The sequence below is a fragment of the Dasypus novemcinctus genome, chromosome 8, assembly GCF_030445035.2.
Source record: "Dasypus novemcinctus isolate mDasNov1 chromosome 8, mDasNov1.1.hap2, whole genome shotgun sequence".
Lineage (NCBI taxonomy): Eukaryota > Metazoa > Chordata > Mammalia > Cingulata > Dasypodidae > Dasypus > Dasypus novemcinctus.
The window spans coordinates 110020990-110041227 of NC_080680.1; the positions used below are offsets into that span (position 1 = coordinate 110020990).

At 37.7% G+C, this 20238-nt stretch overlaps 1 protein-coding gene across 1 annotated transcript in view; it reads right to left on the reverse strand.

Moving 5' to 3' along the window:
- Window positions 1–2223: 2223 nt before the first annotated feature.
- MUSK (muscle associated receptor tyrosine kinase) overlaps window positions 2224–20238 on the reverse strand; it is a 130650-nt gene continuing 112635 nt past the window's right edge. Inside the window, exons 12-15 of the mRNA XM_012518456.3 lie at window positions 16804–17005; window positions 16194–16385; window positions 14868–15016; window positions 2224–8854 (exon numbers count right to left, since the gene is read on the reverse strand). Coding sequence (XP_012373910.1) covers window positions 8166–8854; window positions 14868–15016; window positions 16194–16385; window positions 16804–17005 — 1232 coding nt within the window. The 3' untranslated portion in view covers window positions 2224–8165. The remainder of the gene's footprint in view (window positions 8855–14867; window positions 15017–16193; window positions 16386–16803; window positions 17006–20238) is intronic.

Genomic DNA, 20238 nt, shown 5'->3' on the forward strand with positions numbered 1-20238 from the left:
TATCAAAACTGACACGGCCTACCCTCTTGAGAATAAGTACGTAACTCGGCAGCATCAGGAACCTGCATGTGTGGACTCACAGGGAGAAGATCTGAGACTCCTCCCTGACGTGACAGTCAACACCAAGCTGAGAGGCCGTTTTCAGCTTTCCTGTCAGATCAAGTAGAGGAACAAAGCAGAGAGCTTGGCTCTGGGGAGAAGAGTTTGGAGTTCTCATCCATAATAGATAGTCAGAAGTAGTAGTATGAAGCTAGGGAGAAAGGTTGGGCTAGAATTAAAAATCTTAGCGTATAGATGGTATTTACAGCCATATAACTGAATGGGATCCTTAATGGTGTATGTAGATCAAGAGAGATGAGGTCCAAGGAATGAGCTGTGGGAAATTCCAATCGCAAGAGGCTGGGAGACAGGAGAAGAGGAGGAAACAACAGAGATGACTAGGGAGTGGTGAGCAAGTAATTCCTAAGCTATTTCAGCTGTTGCAGAGTGGCTTCTTGATCAAAACAGTAGACTGAATCTTTTCTTTCCACCCAAGTCTTCACTGCTATGCCTAGAAAGGTATATGACAATTAAACAATTTAAGTGCTATCATGCTGACAAATATTTGTTAGGCAGAAAGTGTCTTAATGTTCTTATGGATGGATAATGCAGGGCACAGCAAATCGGCAACTGTAGCTGACATTATACTTCAGCCAGGTGTCTGTGAAAGTTGGAAGTGATTTCATATGTATAGAGACTCCTTGCCCTGCGGCAGCAAGTATAGAACACAGGGATGTGTGTGACCATTCTGGTCAACCAGAGGATTATCTATAGAACAGGTAGACCAAGAGGCCCTGGTGCCAGATGAAGCCCCAAGAACTGCTCTCTGAACAGATGGTAAGATTGGTCTGGGAAGGGCCATTGGTGCAAGCGTTGAATCTGGGCAGAGAGGCAGAGTAGAACAAGGTGGGGGAGATGGGACTCTCAGACCATTGTGAGGAATGGACAGCATGAAGCTCTACCCAGGAGTGAAATATACTGAAATACCATGTCCCCAGGAGAGAGGTTACCTCACTTGGAAACTGCGGGGGTTTCCACTCAGCCTGCCAAAACTTTCCCCATGAACCACAAACGCAGAGCCCAAGGTAGCTCTCTCATCGAGGATTTGGATACCCAGAAAACCATAGAGAAAACTCACTCCCCCTTCCTATACTAATCACAGCAACTCTTCTTTTATAATTATGTATGCTAAATCAAAATTACCAGGCATTTGTGGAAAACAAGAGCAGGAAAGAGCGGGGAAAAAGAGAAGGAAACAAATAATGTAAGGAACAGAAGAGAAAGTAAAAATTCAGTGAAATTAAAAGATATTTCAGCCATAACATAAAGAAAAAGAATAAATAGATATTAAAAATACTTATAATCCAAATAATTGAATAACATTACTTGGTTTGGCAATGTATGAATGTTTACCTGATAACATTTTGGTGTTCAATCTTGGATTTTTTTTTTTTTTCATGTTTAGAGTCAAGCATCCAAATCTGAACTTGCTATAGAACAAAATGCAAATATTATAGATGCTGATAGCATAGAAATAGTTGTATAACTGACTACAGTGGAGGTTGGGGAGTGGGAGGATAGAAGTGTGTGTGTGGGGGGGGTCAAATTATGAGAGCTCTAATTTTCTTACATTGTCCAGGATGAATGGGTAACATTTGTTTAAATGCATTTTTTGAAAGTGATAATGCAACTGATAAGTTAATATATTTCAGGAAATGGAGAGAAGCTGTGAATAAAAAGGTAGTATATGATGCTCTATAATGCCTATCTTTTATGAAGGGAGATATTGTATAATTTTTAAATTGTTTAATTCATAAGGAAGGATGTAAGTGTATTTTTAGAATTGCAGTGGTAATCACCAGAAGAACTGAAGCCAGAAATGGGTAGTGGTTAGGCTGGGACTGGAGATGAATGTGAAGAAACTTTTTTTCAATTGTACCCTTTTGAATAGTTTTTTAAAATCATGTGTATGTATTGCTTATATAAAGAATAAATATTTTAAAGTAAAATAACCAAGAGCACAGAGAAATGAAAACTCCCAAGTTTATGAAACTATCATAATGTTGATACCAAACCCTAACAGAGAAGAAAGTACTGAACTCTTTTAGTTTTATGAACTTCTAAATATTGGTGTGAATAACATGTTAATAAAACATATTTGGTAATAAACTAAAAGATTGTGACACAACCGAAGAGTTTATTCTCGGAACTTAAGGATATTTTAACATTAGGAAATCAATTCACACAATTCCACATAGTAACCGATCAGTTGGGGGAAAAGCCACCATCACCTCCATAGACAGGAAATTCAAAATTCTTTCCTGATGAATGAAACCTTATAGTAAAAGACAATAGAAGTATACATTTCTGAAATGATGAAAGTAGTTGAAACGTGTAAAACAAAGTTTAACTGCTTAGTATTTACAGTGCTTTAATAAATCAACTATATTTATTAGAAAAATTACAGTAGGAAGCAAATCACAAAAGAAATCAATTGTTCCAAAAATACAACCTCAGCAATGTTTAAAGAAGTACAAATTTGAGCTACAAGATAAACATTTTAATCTATTATATTGACAATAATTAAATTGCTAATGCTCAGTATTGGTGAGGTTGAAAGGAATGGGCTCTATCATCTTACTGGAAGATATGTACATTGATAATTCAGGAAGGTCAATATATAAAAAGCATTAAAAATGCACATATACATTGATGTAGAAATTCCATTTCTAGAAGTTATTTCTAAAGAAATCATTTAAGATAAATGCTCACAAAATTCAGTAACAGTGTTAATTACCAACACATTTTATTTTGTAATGAAAAATAGAAATTTAACTGTCTGAAAACAAAATACTATTTAAATAAAATATGATAAATCCATATAGCAGAATACAGTTCAAACATCAAAGTTGATGTTGCACATGAATATTTATTGAAGTGGAAGATGTTTAAGATATAGTAAATGATAAAAGTAAAGTTTGAAGCAATGTACAAGTATAATCTTATCTTGCTTTAAAATTATATCTACCCAGTTACCTATCTGAAAAAGGTTGTAAGAGTATCTTGGTACTAATGTTGGTTAACACTGTTTGGTGCATTCTTTATTTTGTTTATTATTATTGTATATTATCATACATTTTATTTTATTAGTAGTATTTTAATTAAAAAATGAACAGGTATTGTTTTTGTTTTTTTTTTAACCCCCCCCCCCCCATGGATTTTTGCATGCTGTCTGCTCTCTGTGTCCATTTGCTGTGCGTTCTTCTGTGTTTGTATTTATTTATTTTATTCCCCCTCCCTTTGTGGCTTTCTTGCTGTCTGCTCTCTGTGTCCATTTGCTGCGCGCTCTTCTGTGTTTTTTGCTTGTCTCCCATTTTTGTTGTGTCACCTTGCTGAGTCAGCTCTCCATGGCACTTGTGGGCCAGTGGCTCTCCACAACATGCGGGCCAGCCTGCCTTCACAAGGAGGCCCCGGGACGCAAACCCAGGGCCTCCCATATGGTAGACAGGAGCCCAACTGATCGAGCCACAGCAGCTTCCCAACAAGCATTCTTTTGTAATATAAAAGTAAATGTTATTTTAGGGTAAATATGTGCATTTCTTTTTCTTTTGTGTGAAGTATAACAAAGGTTCAATATTATTTTAAAAAATGAGTCTGAGAACTCAATTAGAAAATGAAGACCCAAAATAAAAATGGGCTATAGATGATTCACAAAATAAAGGCTATAAATGACCTATCAATAAGATAAATTCAACCTCACTAGTAATTATAAAAAGGAAACTAACACGAGATTTTTCTTTACTATAACCAAATAGACAAATGATTTTTTTTTAAAAGCAAAGAATGAGTGCTCTATGACAGCATATGTTTAGGGCCATGAGATCGCTTTGAAATGCAGACATGGGAACAATATTTCCAGAGAATCTGGCAAGACATAAAAGTCTTAATATTGTGCATACCACTTGGCCCAAATATTCCCCTTTTCAGAATTTCCATGAGGAAATAATTATGGAAACATGCAAATAAGGATGATCACTACAGTACTGTTTGCAATAGTGAAGGTTAGAAAAATCCCAAATGTTCAAAAATAAAAGATTCATTACTAAATTATGGTATATCTGTAAATAGAATGTTAATCAGAAATTAGGTTGCTTTTTAAGAACAGTTAATGTATGGAACGGGTTCACAATACCCTGGAAAGTGAAAAGAAAGTGGTATTCTGCCCCATCTCAAAATCAGGGAATGTAGCTTTTGGTACCATGTGCAATACCCTGCACTCTTGCCATGTTTGATATCTGACCACTTAAAAGAACTTGCCAGTGCCTTATGCTGCCTGTCCTTACACTTGCTAATAATTGCTCCTTGGGCATTGGCCTCTGTTCTCCGTCTGTGAATTTATGCAAAGATTCTACAATGGAAAAAAAATATATTTAAAAAGGAAAACAATACTGGTCAAAGACAAGTCCCTGTTGCTGAGAGACAGAAGACTAGGATGAGCACTGAAGAAATAAGGTAGTGATCTTAACAGAACCTGGAAATGCAATTAAATCTAATGCGACAACAAGCACACATCTGTTTGGATTTTTGTTTAATTTAAATCTGAAAATGCCAACAATTTAACTTTTGGCTATCCTTAAAAAGACTTAGGGGAAGCAGATTTGGCCCAACACATAGAGCGTCCGCCTACCAGATGGGAGGTCCAAGGTTCAAACCCAGGGCCTCCTGACCCATGTGATGAGCTGGCCCTCCCGCAGTGCTGATGTGCGCAAGGAGTGCCCTCCCATGCAGGGGTGTCACCTGTGTAGGGGAGCCCCACGCGCAAGGAGTGTGCCCCGTAAAGAGAGCCATCCAGTGTGAAAAAGTGCAGCCTGCCCAGGAGAGCAGCCACACACACGGAGAGCTGACACAAGGTGACGCAATAAAACAAGACAGTTTCTCAGTGCCACTGACAAGAATAAAAACGGACACAGAAGAACACACAGCGAATGGGCACAGAGAGCAGACAACTGGGGGGGGGGGTTGGGGAGGGGGAGAGAAATCTTTAAAAAAAAGAAAAAGACTTAGAAAGCAATTTAATAGTATGAGGGATATAGTATGTTTTGAAACTACATGCAAATTACATACATCCCCCACATAGAATTGAGGTTCAGTCATTCCCTCTATTGTCCTGAAGCACCAAGGCCTGGTGACTGCAGACTCAGGGCCTTGGGTCCAGCAGTCTCGGTGTACACCAGGCTTGGTGGCTCTGCGAGAACATCACTGCCAGCTTCCTCCCTGACAAATGGGCATAATGATAGCACCTTCATCCCAGGGATGTTGTGAGGTTTACATTAATATATTTAAAGGCCTTAGAATACACTCAGTAAACATTCAATACTTGCTCGCGGATGAATTACAACTTTTACGCTGGGAGTTCCTGCTAGTTTAGTTTTCAGTTACTTAAATATTTAATAAAACTTTGTCTTTCATAATATTTACATGCTCACTCACTGTATTTACCTATAGTCTTCAATGCTTTTACTCTGGGATCTTGACTATCAAGACACAGGCAGAGAGAATCCATTTGGGGGTAGAAGCCATGGGGAACAGAGAAAGAAAGTGGAGGCAGTAGATCAGTGGTGGTGGAGGAAAGCAGAGAATAGCTGAGAGTGGCAGGTGCCAGTATTGGGGCTATGGAAACCTGGTTCTGAGGCCCAGCGAGATACCTGGAATCTGTTCTGAGCCACTGTCTCCTAATTTTCTATAAAGTCTTCCTAGGTAGCTTTTCCTATTACCCTATCTTTCGTGTGTTTCTTTTATAGTAAAACTCTATCACCTAAGGCAATCCGAAGACACCTTTGCACTCTGCAGAGCATATATAACACACAGGTGGACCATTTGAAATATGCCATGGGTGTATACCTACGCTAAGCTCCAGGCTTGCTGGTGTTGGACTCATACGCAACTTTATTCTTCACCCAGCCCATCAGATGACTGTCTCAATTTTGCAGTTACAATCATGACTTTAATCTAAAGCACCTCTCTAGGTCTCAATCCTAAATTCTGACTTCTCTGTTTATGAATCAGAACTGTGAATAAGTATATCCTTGTCACTGGCATAGCCCGTAGAATCTGCACAGGTCTGAAATGGGAGGAAGCTCAGATAATTGGCAGGTAGGCAGTGATAGAGCTGGAGTCAAGGGCAGTGGGATTGAAGAGAAGGCAATGTGAGCAGGTTTGTAGCAAGTAAAACTGATAGAACATTGAGGGTAAGAAAAGGGCAAAGTTTAGGGCAAAGGTTCTTAACCAGGGGTCCACAGATTTCAGAGTGTCCGTGAGCTTGAACTGAAAAAATCAACTTATCTTTATTTTCTCCGACCTCTGACGCCTAGCATTTCCTTCACTTATGAATGTATAAATAAATAAATTACAGTAGCAGTCATTTTACCTGCCTGGCGAAGGGGTCCATGGAACAAAAAGGTTAAGAACCCCTGTCTAGGGTAATTTCTACATTTTTGTCTTTGTTGCCTAGAAGGCCTATGAATAAGGAATGTCAGGTTTGCCAGCAAAAAGGGCAAGTTGTTAGATGCAGGCGGCTTTGGGGATTTCAGGTAGATCTTTCCAGCATCAGTTGAAATTTGCTTTTAAGAATTCAGATCATTTCTCCATTCCCCTAACTACCAGTTAATTTGAATTAAAGTAGGTCTGTGTAGGGTTGATTGCTGTTTTCTCTACCCTGTTTATTTGCTTTCCAGGAGAATATGGGTTAATGCTATACCAGAAATAAACTCATCTTGTTCAGGCGGCATTTAGAGAAAGATACGCTGCATGGAACCCTTCTGAGAAATCTCAAGTACCATGAACCTGAGTTCCAGAAATTCTTTAAAGTCATTAAATATAAGAAGAAAGGTTAAGTCATATAGAAGTTGGTAAAAAACATTATATTAATTCCATTACCAATCCAATTGGTTTGTAAAAGGAAAAAAAAAAAGAATGTACAAGAATATCAGAGGTTTTGAAAAGACTAGCCACAAGAGCATCTAGTGAAAATCCATATTAATAAACTTTAAGTGATTTAATAGACTGTGGTTTAAAAAACAAGAAATATGACAAATTCAAAATATGTGGTTTCAAAGGCAAGTACTGAAGACAATGATAATACTTTGCAAAAGATATTTACGTATCAATCCACAATGTTTTTTTTAAATTATTATTTCTGCCAGGGTATTAATTGTATGTATGAATTAAAAGGAGTAAAATAGCTCAAGAATCAAAGGAGGACAGAGAGACCTGGAAAAAAGGAAGAAATAACAGTAGGGAACAAAGGAGAAGATACCAATAAAACTTTCAAAGAAAAAGGTAAATTAAATAAAAGGTAAGATAACAAGATAAATGAAAAAAACACCTTTTCCTGAAAACTGTAGAAATAACTTAAGCAGAATAAATTTATACCAAGTGCCCATGAAGGAAAATCTTCTAACAGAGAAGGAGCACAAAGACCAGAAAAGGAGACTGGAAAATGCAATAAAAATATAGCCTTGCTGATTTCCCATTTTCTTCCTTAGAAATCCCCTATGAATAATGCTCAACCACAGCTCTGTAGAATACAAACATAAAATTATGCATTAAATACAAGAGAGAAATTCAACAAGAAAATTAACACTGTCTTTGGGTGATGAGACAATGAATGCTTTTCCCTTCTTTCTAGTTTTCTGTCCTTTACCTCAATTTCTTACATACACTAAATGCATAATAGACGAGAACTAACTCTATTAAAATATGAAACTCTGTATCACATTTCATATTAAAATTTAATACAGCCGAGTGGAATCCTACTCTGCTGCCAGCTCTTTCAGGACCTCAACTGTGGTAAGTCTTTCCCGTACAGTCTGTAAAATACAAGCTTTGCCTATGAGGAAGAAGAGTCACCTCCCGGAGGGGTGACACATTGCCCAGCCTGTGGTTCCCAGGACCGACTCTGACCAGCTCCGTCCACCTTGAGCTCTGCCCTGACGCTGTTTTTTCCCCGGGACACCACACCCTGCTCAGACCTGTGGCCTGGGCCTTGTTGGAACTCTGGTTTTGGACTCCTGAGGTTCACGGCGTCTGGGAGGAGACGGCGCCGCTTCACCAGGACCTCCTCGGCCTCAGACGCCCACGGGGCCCTCTGCCCTGTCACACATGCGCTCCAGAATTCGGTGAATGCTGGCGAAGCTGGGCCTGTCGGCCGGCAGCTGGCTCCAACACAGGCGCATCAGGTTGTAGAGCTCCAGGGGGCAGTCCTCGGGGCGGGAGAGGATGTTGCCGTCCCTCACGTAGTAGATGACCTCCTCGTGGGCCATCCCGTAGTAGGGCTGCAGGCCGTAGGAGAAGATCTCCCACAGGACCACGCCGTAGGCCCACACGTCCGACTCGGTGGTGTAGCGGTTGTAGAAAATGGACTCGGGGGGCATCCAGCGGATGGGGATGGCGTCGTTCTCATTAGCTTTGTAGTAGTCTGCGGAGTAGATGTTCCTGGAGAGGCCAAAGTCCGCAATCTTCACCACCATGTTCTCGCCCACGAGGCAGTTCCTGGTGGCTAAGTCCCGGTGGACGAACTTGCGCTCCGAGAGGTAAGCCATGCCGGCGGCCACCTGCCTGGCGATGCGGAGCTGCTCGGCGCAGGAGAGCGGCGGCGGCCCGGGGCTGGAGGCCTGCGCCCTCGGCGGCAGGTCCCCGTGGCCGAGGCCGCGCGCCGTGTGCGAGTGCGGTGACATGCTGCGGAGGAACTCGTTGAGGTCCCCGTAGGCCATGTATTCAAAGAGCAGGCACATGGGCTTCCCGACGGCACACACGCCTGGAACCAAGAGCATGGCCTCGGTTAGGTGGGGTTTCCAAAGTGGTGCTTCAGAAAGAGCACCCCGAAAGCCAGGGGCCACATCCGAACATATAGGCCCCAGTTCTGTTTGTTTTTGCTGTCACAGGCGAACCCTGACCCTATTTCTGGGTCTTATTCTCTCCTATTAACTTTTATTTTTGGCTTTGTAGTTAGCATTTCAATTATAATACGACAAATAAAAGTCTATGTACATATAACACACAAATATTTGTAGATATTGTGTTCTTACTTTCATTGAGATGTAAATAGGTCATAGCTATATTAAGGGAGTAAATCTCACTAGAAAACTGGTATATGTAAAAGAACTTTTATGTAGTGAATCATAATCTAATATCTTTTTTGAAGTTTCAGCTTAATTATCACTACATCTAGGATGCCTCAACTCCGCACCCATCTGTATCAGATTTTCCTTCTCTCATCCTTTAACATAGCACCCAGCATGCTGTATTAGGTTCATCCATTTATTTGCAGCTTTCTCCCCAACAGTAGAGAGTAGAGATTATGTCCTACTCTGCTTTAAATTCCCCAGATCCACCACATGCGGACTGAGCAGGTTCTCAATAAATGTTTGGTGGATGAATTTATGAGTGATCCGTTTTGGGCATGCAAAGTAACTGTCTTTTATTTCTGCTTACTTTGGTGGAGAATAATAATAAGGATGCAGTATTGAGTTTGGAAAGGATAACAAAATCAATCCAAGATGCTTTGATGAAGTAGTCAGGTTACTGCAATGAAACACTTTGAAATTTAGGTTTTGTGATGTTCATTCTAGAAAGGAAAATATTAATATAAATAGAGCCTTATGTAATACTAGAAGGGCATTTATAAATTTTTAAATCTTGCCATGGTTGAGGGATAAACTGGAGAACTTGGAATACATCTATCAAATGTACGTAATTTTATATCACCATAAAATAGATTATTAGATCTATTATTTTTATAGGCAAAAATTAGAACTATCTGTTCAAAAGGAAAAGAAATAAGGAATATTATTATCTAGGCTTATTGTTTTGGGGGGTAGTTTTTAATTCCAGGGACTTTAGCAATCAGCACATTGATGTGTACCAGAGAGAAAATTTAAGAAATGACAACATATTTCTCTGACAAATTTAAAAAAAAGAAACTTTGAACTGAAGTTACTTAAAGAAATAAAATGTTATTTGGAAATTTTCTATTTAATGATTATGAAACTTATATATATGAACAATGTTGGATGTTTGTATGTATGTGCATGTATACATAATATATAAAAATATATTTTAAGAGCTCAACATGTATATATTGTGATAATTCTAACTCAATTCTTGGTTCTGTGTTGGAACTTTAAAGCAGAATAAACTTGAGGGAATGAATATGCTTTATTCACCAAGCCTAATACTACATATGGCTCACTATAGGATTTCAAGATATGTTGTATGAATGGATGGGTTAATGGAAGAATGGGTGGTTGTAAGAAAACCTCATGCCTAGTGCAAGCCATGCCTTTAAACTTTCTGTGTGACACCTTTAACAAATTATCTCACCTAGTTGTTGTACTGTTTCCTCAAGTGCCAGAATTGAGAATAATGGGTGAGATTCTAAGATTTTTAATTCTTCTTCCTATTCTAAAGATCTGCCGCTTTCTGCATTTATGCCTGTTTTCCATAATTTATGATTATAAAACTCTTTCAAACTAGGATTTCAGTACTGGGGAACCAATTTTTAAATTACAACTATTTTCAGTAAGTGCCTGGTATTCCTGATATATAAACCAAAATGTACTTTTATTGGAAAAGAATTTTATGGATTTCCCCAGTTCCCCCTTCCTCTTTTGCTATCTCTTTTAAATGCTACTGACTTCCAAGAAACTGTAAGAGCAGCAGAGTCACATGCAGGAATGATTACTGCTTATGTATATGTTAATCAGAAACAGACGCTGTTTTTAGGACATTGAAAATGAATTTAGATACAGAGTCATAAATGGTAATATAAATCTGAGTTCTGATTGGACAATAAAAATAAGGAAGAAATCTTAGTTTCAATGTATAAACCTGCTACTGCAGTAATCACAAACTTTCAAATTGTACATATTTTGTTTGAATCAATCCCAGGAATTCAAGATAGTATAAAACTGCAAATATTTATACATAGTTGCAGACTCAACATTTAAGAAACAAGTTATTCCACAAAAAGGAAAATATTTGTTTGCTGCTTATTGTCAAAGGCTTTAAGATTACACAAAATTAAACAATCAAGACTTATCTTTTTTCAGTATCTCTCTCAAGATTTATATTTTCTGTGCCTTGTAGATATTAAACCAGTCTCACACCAGTGTGTAAGGAGAGACCGCTTTCATCACAGATCTTCAGTTTTTCCTGATGTATCTAGCTCACAACGCTGGGATTAATGTTTATGACAGGAGAACTAGAAATAAAATAGCTTGTTTGAAGGGCAGTTATCAGGTGTGATTTTGCGCTAGTTGAGTCTGAAGGGGCTGTAGACTTCCATCCTGCAGTTAATAATTTGTGAGAAAGTAGGGTGGGAGATTTCAGGTTTTGAATCACCAAGATACTGGGGGAGTGTGTGGGCTTGCCCAAGAAGAGTGAATGGAGGGGAAGTGTTTAGAAAAGGTTAAGGACAGAATCCTGGGGCACACAGACACTTGAATGGTGTGGCAGTAGAAGAGGAGCCCTGGAGCGAGATTAGTGGTGAAGGAGAGCCATGAAGACAAATGCGTCAAAAATGTGTCACAAAGGGGGAGGAGGGCAGCCCACAGTGTGAAATCCTACAGAAGACTGACTAGGATGAAAGCTGAGATTAACCACTCTATTTAATTAGAACTTTCTTGACAATCTTTGTCCTCTCTCTCTCATTTTCTCTTGTCTCTGACACTCTGTCTCTCTTGTCTACCCAACCTCTTTGCCTCCGTCCCTCCCTCGCTCCTCCCCCCTCTCTCTGTATAAATTTGTTTAATGAATAAATGAATGAATGATCTGGTCATAATATTTGAAAAGGCAAACTAAGAAGGGTGGAGGGGCTGAAACCAGATTCAGATTACAGTGTGATGGAGAACAATGAATAAAGGAGTGCTTGGGAGTTGACGAAGCAGAGGAAGTATTTTCAAGATAAATTATTAAGTACCGAAGAGATAACTTGTACCCTTTCATTCAACAAATATGTATAGAATTTCTAAAATTGGACAAAAATTATTATAGACTCCACCATAATACTTGGTGATTTTAATATCCATGTAAATTATCCTTTTTAAAGCTTTGGCTTCCTGTCCTCCAATGACTTTGACATCTACCCAACTTCAGCAGCTCAATCTCATTGTCATACCTTTACTTTGTCGTTCTCTATGTTTACACACTTCCCACAGTCTCATTTTCAGTCTTCCCATTTTCTGACCACCACCTTCCTCCGTCTGGTACTCCAGTTTCCTTCCTCCAATGACCTGACTCCAACAATCCTTTGACCCCATTGGAACTTTCAAACCGTTGATTGTTCCCCCTTCCCACAGTGCTTCATTCCCTCATGTCCTCTTTTCTCACCTGCAAAGCTTAAATTCCATGGTCTATCATTACGATCACTTGTTCCCATATACTCCCTCCTCTTTGCCCTGTTTTTGCTTTAACTCATGTAGTGAGATTTCAGTTCTGATTAAATTCAACACCACCCCACCTAGTCTGCACCCACACAGATAAATTTGGATGAAATCCCACTTTAAATTTGTGATCTCTAATTTTAAGTAGCCTTGTACCTCTCAATCATGCTATATTTCTCTACTGTTTTTTTTCCTCCTAGACAGACTTTTCTTTCTTCTCTTTCCTCTTCTCCTACCCTCACTCACAAATAATGATCTTGACTCACTCTTTACAGAGAAACTTAATCAATTGGAAGACAACTTCTGCAATCTCCTACTGTATCTATGTACTTTATCTGTTACTACTTATGTTTATCTGGAAATTCTCTTTATAAAGGACAATCCCTGCCCTGATGGCTGGATCCCTTCTCCTGTCATCTACTCAAAGACTTCGCTATTTGTCAACCCTGTCATCAATTTTTTTTCTTTACTGGATCATTCCTATCAGTTTACAAATATGCTATTATTTCCATATGAAACAAAGTACCCCTCTTCTCCCTTTAGCTATATTCACGTTTCTCAGTTCCCCTTTTTAGCAAACCAAGTTGTATATGCATTTTCTTCCATTTTTCCTCTTCCCATCCTCTTTTGAACTCACTGCCATTCACTTTTGCCTGCAGTTAAGAAACTGCTTTTAATCAGTTGCCATTGACCTCCATGTCTCCAAATCAAAGATCACTTTATAGTCCTTCTCTAACTTTATTTAATGCCTGTATCATGACCACTTTCACCTCTGATGTTTGGCTTCCAGGATACCACACTCTTGAATTTCTTCTACTTCATTGTTCTTTCTTTGTCTGTTTTGCTTGTTCTTCCTTTTCCCAATGCTAAATATTGGAGTGTAACATTAAGTCCCTGGACCTCTTCTCTTCTTTTTTCCCCATACTTAGGTGTCTTTCCCTAGCCTCATGGCTTTAAATGTATACTTGAATGACCTTATGTAGAACCAGGCCATCTTTCTTGAATTCTAGGTCTCCATATCTACCTGTCTTCTTAACTTCTTTGGATGTCAAAATAACATCTCAACTGATAATGTCTTAAAATGAATTCCTGATCTCCCCCATTAAAGGAAGCACTTCCTTCTGTTTCTTCCCTATCCCAGTAAATGGCCCCTCCGTTTTAGCTCCATTCTTTTAACTGCACAAACATTGGTCCCAATCCCAGACTCCTTTCTTTCTTGTACATCCCATATTTGGTCTGATAGCAAATTGTTTGGACATACCTTCAAATTACACATAGAACCCCTTCACTTCTCACTACCCTCATTATCACTAACCTGGTCCACACCACCATCTTCTCCTTCTGCCTTGTTGCAATGTCCCTTTACTGTCTTTCTGTTTTCATTGCTTCCTAAAGACTATGCTCAAAAAAAAACCAGTTAACAAGTCCTAAGAATTTGTCATATCATGTCACATCTAGACTCAAATACCTCTATTTGCTTCCCATTTTACTCAGAGTAAAAGCCAAAGTTCTTAATAAGACCTGATATAATCTGCTCCCTCCTTCATTACCTTTCTGATCTCATCTTCCACAACTCCCCCCCTCCAGCCACACTCATCTCCTTGCTGTTCCTCAAGCACACCAGAAATGCTTGCTTCAGAACCTTTGCACATGCTTTCATTCTTCCTGGAATACCCACATGGCTAGTCTCTTACTACTGTCAGGTCTTTATATAAATGTTCACTGAGGTCTTCCCTGGCCAACCCATCTCAAATTTTAGCTCACATTCCAAAACAGTCTTAGCACTTAACATCCTGCACATCATATCTTTTGCATTTAGCTTTATTATTTATCTCCCCCAGTAGAATATAAGCTCCATGTGGCATGGATTTTTATCTGTCATGTTTTCTAATATAGTATTCACTAAATGTTTGTTAAATATTTGTTAATCCATGAATAAATGGTGACACAGCAATAAACAAAATGGACAAATTTCTGCCCTCATAATGTTTTAGTTAAGGGAGACAGAGAAGAAAAAACAAAATAAATGAGCAAAAACATATAGACTGTCGAATATTTATAAACTCTGTGATAGGGAAGTGGCATTAATAGAAGATTCTTTACTAATAGAAAATTTGAAGCATTTTTTATAAATGAGAAAGAGACAGCAAAGAGAAAAAATGAAATGAGATTTGAAAGGGATAATTAGGAAATGTACAGGGGATGGACTGGAATGGCAGGGTCTAGGTGAAGGGGCTAACCTTGGAAAGGAACACAGCTCTCTCACTGGTCCAGAAGCAAAGAAGAAAGTGTAAATAAAGAAACTGATCAGCTCTGTAGTATAAAGTAGGAAAAACTTAGAAGCCCTGGTTACTGATTACGTAAATTTTCTCACTTATATTTTCATACCTAAGAGTTTCACAATGTTAGGGTTATCAAATTCTGCCATGAGAGCTGCCTCCCTCTGAAAGTCAGCTTGCATGTCTGCCGAGGCTTCTTCTTTGAGCATCTTCACTGCCACCATAGTAAAAGGTTCGCAGGGAAGCAAGCCAGGAGCCCTGAGAGACAAATTTATTTAGAAAGAAACCAAAGATTGGGAGAACATTATACATGCACACATTTACACATATCATCCACTGATGCAGTCTTTCCTAGAGTCACCAAACGAAGGTAAGGTGCCAACGGAAGGCATACTTAAAGTACTTCATAAGTGAATAAAAAACACTGAGGCTATTTTAAATATAGAGTAAGTCTGAAAAATGCATTATGTATCTTACAGGAATTCTTACATGCACAGACCCAATGGGATTTTTGTTACCATTCTAACTCTTTCAACGACTAGAATTTAAATTCCTTGAAGGCAGGGACCATGATTTATTCCTCTTTATCTTTTCCCAAAGGGCCTAAAGTGGACATCTTGCATTGTTTGGGTTCTCAATTTGTATGAGATTTTAATTTTATAGTCAGTAACCTCCATACAAAGGCTATCATGAGTGGAGGTAAGGTTGTGTCCTGTACAAAGGCTCCAGACCAAAGCGACAACTGGTGATTAATACCCAGCCCACACTCTGTGGCTGGGCTGCATATCTGTTTATCTGCATCCACAGGAGAGGGTATTTTATTCCAGTTCACATAAAGATGCTCTATGGGCTGGTGCTGGTCATAACACAGACTCCTTTCTTGAGCTTATTGTTCTACATTTTTGTATTATTTTTCCATGTTCTGTTTTACCATTCCATGAACATCTATTTAATCTCTGTGCTCTTAAATCAAAACACTAATTCAAAATAAACTTTTAAGTGGAGTATACAACAATGGAACATGGAAGAGAAGTACATTTGAGAATTGTTTACTGAAAGTATTGTAAGCAATTATGATTAAGATGTATGACAGTTTTTTTCTATAAAGGAAATGTGGTTGAACTACTACTAATTGCTTGAAATTTGAACACTATATAAATGCAGTTAAATTTCCTGTATGTTATTTCTTTAAAATGTAATAAAATATATTCTCTTCCAGATACCCAACTCTATTTTCCAGCATAGAAAGAAAATTATAAAGATTCAAAGATAATACATAAGACAAAGAAGGTCAATGATGCAAAGATTTAACTAATTTGATAAAAACTATTATACATAATATATATATACATATATATATCAAAGTAATAATTGGATACCTTTTCAGACACAACATATGTTAATAGAGAAATTTTTTTACATGAGTTAACGTTACCTTGCTTGAAAGACTCTTCCAAATGCTCCCTCTCCGATATCTCTCACATATTCAATGTTATTCCTTGGATACTCCAAGCTGAGTAATTTGGGATTCAGGAGGAGTGGCATCCTCTGGTACATGGGGTTGGGATGAAGCCTGTCTAGCAAGAGCTCAGAAGGAAGGGTGGTGAGGGTTACAGCTGCTGATTCTCTGCAGGTAAGATCAGCAATGGGCTCAGGGTCAGTTGAGATCTTTGTACTCAAACTTATATTCTAAGAGATAGGTCATTTGGGAATAAACAAAACAAATTGACTAAGGCAGCCCAAGTTCCTTCAGGTTGTAGAACAATAATTTATTTACTATAGAGTCAAAAGGCACATTTTCTCAGGAATTTTATCACTATCCATGTTGGCAGTGGGGGCGAGGAGAAAGAAGGTGAGCAGAAATAACCTTTTTTTTTTTTCCAGATTATTGTTTAGATTTTATCTGTTGCAAAAACTTACCATAGGACATGTGATCCTATGTAACAAATCATTGATATTTTTGAAGATTATGGGTAATTTTCATAACTAGGGACTCCGGTTTTAAAAATATTATTATATGTGTTAGCTCTAAGCTAGGATCTCACCTTTTCTTATTTTTCCATTGTTTTCGTCTTCGGCAACAATAAAGAGTAGTTATGGTGAGAAGTACAAATATTGCAAAGCTGGACATGATGGAAATTATTACAGTCATGGAGTATGCAGGTGAGACAGAGAAGGTAGAGGAGGAGGAGGAAGGCACGTTTGGAATGTCCACACTCGGCTTTGAGGATGTCATTGGTGGGAATGCTGTAAGAAATTAAAGATAATTCTTTTCATCCATTCTCAAACCTCTAAGAAGCAATGTTTGTATTCAAGTAATCTGTAAACTAAATTTAATTTAAAAAAAAAAAACAGGTTTATGTGCCTGGTTCTCCTGATTATGTATCTATACAAGTACAAATGTAGGAATCCACTAAGGATCAGTTGTAGGTTAGTCCAGCTTATAGAATCCTAGAGTTTGAAAGATGAGATTCAGAGAGACGAAGTGTTTTTTTCCAAGACAGGTGCAGATCCTGGGCTGGTGTTCTTTGTCCTGAACCATATTGTTTATGACCTGACAACAGTCATGAAAACTATTAAATTGTTAAGTAAAATATTTTAATGTGATTATTCTCAAGGTCAGGATTGCCTAGAACTGAGCTTTTATACACATTTACTGCTGTTTTACAAGCAGAATAGATATGATGGAGGAATATGAAAAATGAAAATATTAAGATACAAATGAGCTAAAGTTCATCTAAAAATTGGACTCCTGACAAATTTCTATTTAAAAAGTCAATGCAAGATAAAAACAAGGTAGACCTGCATTGCTGCTGGGAGCCAAAGATGTCATACTCCTATCACTCTGTAGGGTGCAAAGTCCATGTGTATCTATTAAAACAACCTTATTAATGATGTTTTAAATCTTTTTAATAGATTGAGTAAAGACAAAACATTTATCCATAGCATTTTGATGATATCATCAATTAGAATGTTTTAATAACTGTGAATGAACTTTGTACCTTAAAAAAAGAGAATAAACATTCTTTTCAAATATTTGTGAGATACTAACAAATGACCTTATGTCAAGGCACAAAGACAAATATCAATAAATAAAGCAGAAATTATGCATGTCTACTCTTTGATTGCAATGCAAGTAATGGTATAGATTAAAATTCAATAGGACATAAATGAATAGCTTTGGGTCAAAAAGTAAAATATCATATTAAAAATTAGAAAATAACTTAATAATGTGTATGAGATGTGGCCAAAGTTGTGCTTAGCAATAAACTCATAGCTTTATCTACTTCCATTACATAAAAAGAAATGAACATTTAATTCAAGACTCTGGAAAAGGCACACTAAGTATTAAAAAAGAAAAAGGAAAATAAGTGAGAAAGTAAAACCCATGTACAAGCAGAAATTAATAAGTTAGAATATGCATACAACAAATAATAGAAATGAAAAATAAGTCAGTACTTTGATCTTATGAATATTTATACACTGGCAGCCTAACGTGGAATTTTAGTTTTAAAATTAGGAAAGGCACAAACATACAAACTAAAAATGAGAAAGGAGTTATGACAACAGATTCAAAGATCATAAGATAATATATAATTATGCAATTGTATTTTTAAATCTTAAGGAAAGTAATAGGAAATTTTAATGACCACATTCGAAGAATTAGAACACCTAAATTTAGTCAAAAGCAGAAAATTTGTTATGGAGATCATTACAGAATCATGAACACATTCTTTCAATCTTAGAAGAGTTAAACTTTCCATATATTATATGTTCCAGTGAAAAATAAATGCTCCAACTCTTTTAGGAAGTTACTGTAACACTAATACCACAGTCTGGCAAATTTATCACAAAAGGAAAGAAAGCTGCATACGTAAACGTAGCTGGGGAAAAATCCTAAATGAAATACTAGTAACTTGATTGCAATCATATTGTAGAAGAATAATGATTTACTGTAAGGAAGTATACTAATGTAGCACATCACATCAAAGAGTCAAAAGAAAAACTTGATCTCAGTAGATGCTGAAGTCCATTTAAAATAGGATACTTATAAAAACAGAGAATATGTTGGCAGTCCATGTAAGGCCTCTTAACTGAGGAGGAGTCACAGTGATTTTGCCTTGGGCACCAATTGCTCAGCAAGTGGTTTTGAAGCTTGTGGAGGCCATGCTTGACCTCTGCCATTACTCAAGCAATCACCCGGAACCGGAAAAACATCAGCACAGCAGTGAAACGTGTGTAGAACCAATGTCGGCAGGTCTCATCAAGTGTCAACAGATGAGAGTGGACTTATCAGACTTCCCAGGTCCCTCAGTGGCTGATTTGAAAGCCATAGGTTTCAATCCAAGGTGAATGGGTGGGGGGTGCTTAGGTTGGGGAGCAGAGCTTTCTGCTAACAACAAAGTAGGAACATTTATTTAAAGACAGGGAGAAGTGACTAATTTTTTTTTTTGTCTAGATTTTATAGAGCAGTTTATACATGTATCACAGGAGGAATTTCTTTTAAAATTGGTAGTCTAATCTCAGTAATAAATATAAAGAAAATTTTCCTTGAGAATATCATAAAACTAATAACATTAAAAGGATAATCCATTATGATTAAGTAGAATTTATTTTAAAAATACAAGAATTGGCATGGTCTGCACAATAATTTGTTCTGTGGATTTAAGTATTTTCTCCTTTTAGGACAGATTTGTTATTCCTTAATTATTGCTTGTGATCGCTTTGCTCTGGTCTTCTCAAGAGCTACATAGATTATTAATTTGGAATTCCATTCGCTTTCCTTTTTTATCTGTTCTCTTGTCAATTTGATCTCTTTATCCTTTTCCTCTGAACTGTAGGGGAGTGTTAATCACTCATTCATCCATACATGAATGTATCTGTTACATTAATATTGATTGTTACATATCAGGAATACTGTGTTGGACATGACAAGTCTTTAAATTAAAGTGCTTAACTGGGAAACAAATTAGTAAATGGATAATTACGATATAAGAAATGTTACACAAGTGGTAAGAGCATGTTGCTTTGTGAGCACCCAGGAGCAGTACCAATTCCAGGCTTGGGTAAACTAAGTTTCTTTTTGGGTAACTAACAATTTATTTATAGAGAGAGTAGACAGTAAACAGTTGAAGGTGTATGTGAGTGTTGAGGGAAGGAGAGGATGGATCCAGGTGGAGGAGGTAGTATTCTAGAAGGAGGGAATAGCATGTATCAGAGGCAGACCAAGCACAACCGTGTCTTCCTAAAAGTGCACCCAAAAGTTTCACCGTTTCAGGTAGGAAGTGTCTATAGGTAAGGCTGCAAAAATCTAGGTCGTGAAGGGCTTTGCACACCAACGTAAGTAATTTGACTTTGCCCTGCAGTGAATGCAGAGAATCATTGGAGGGTTTTAAGCAGCAGAATAGCATGATCAGCTTTGTACTTTAGAAAGTTGAACCTTGTTGTAGCCCTGATTTCTTTGGCATAAATATTCCACT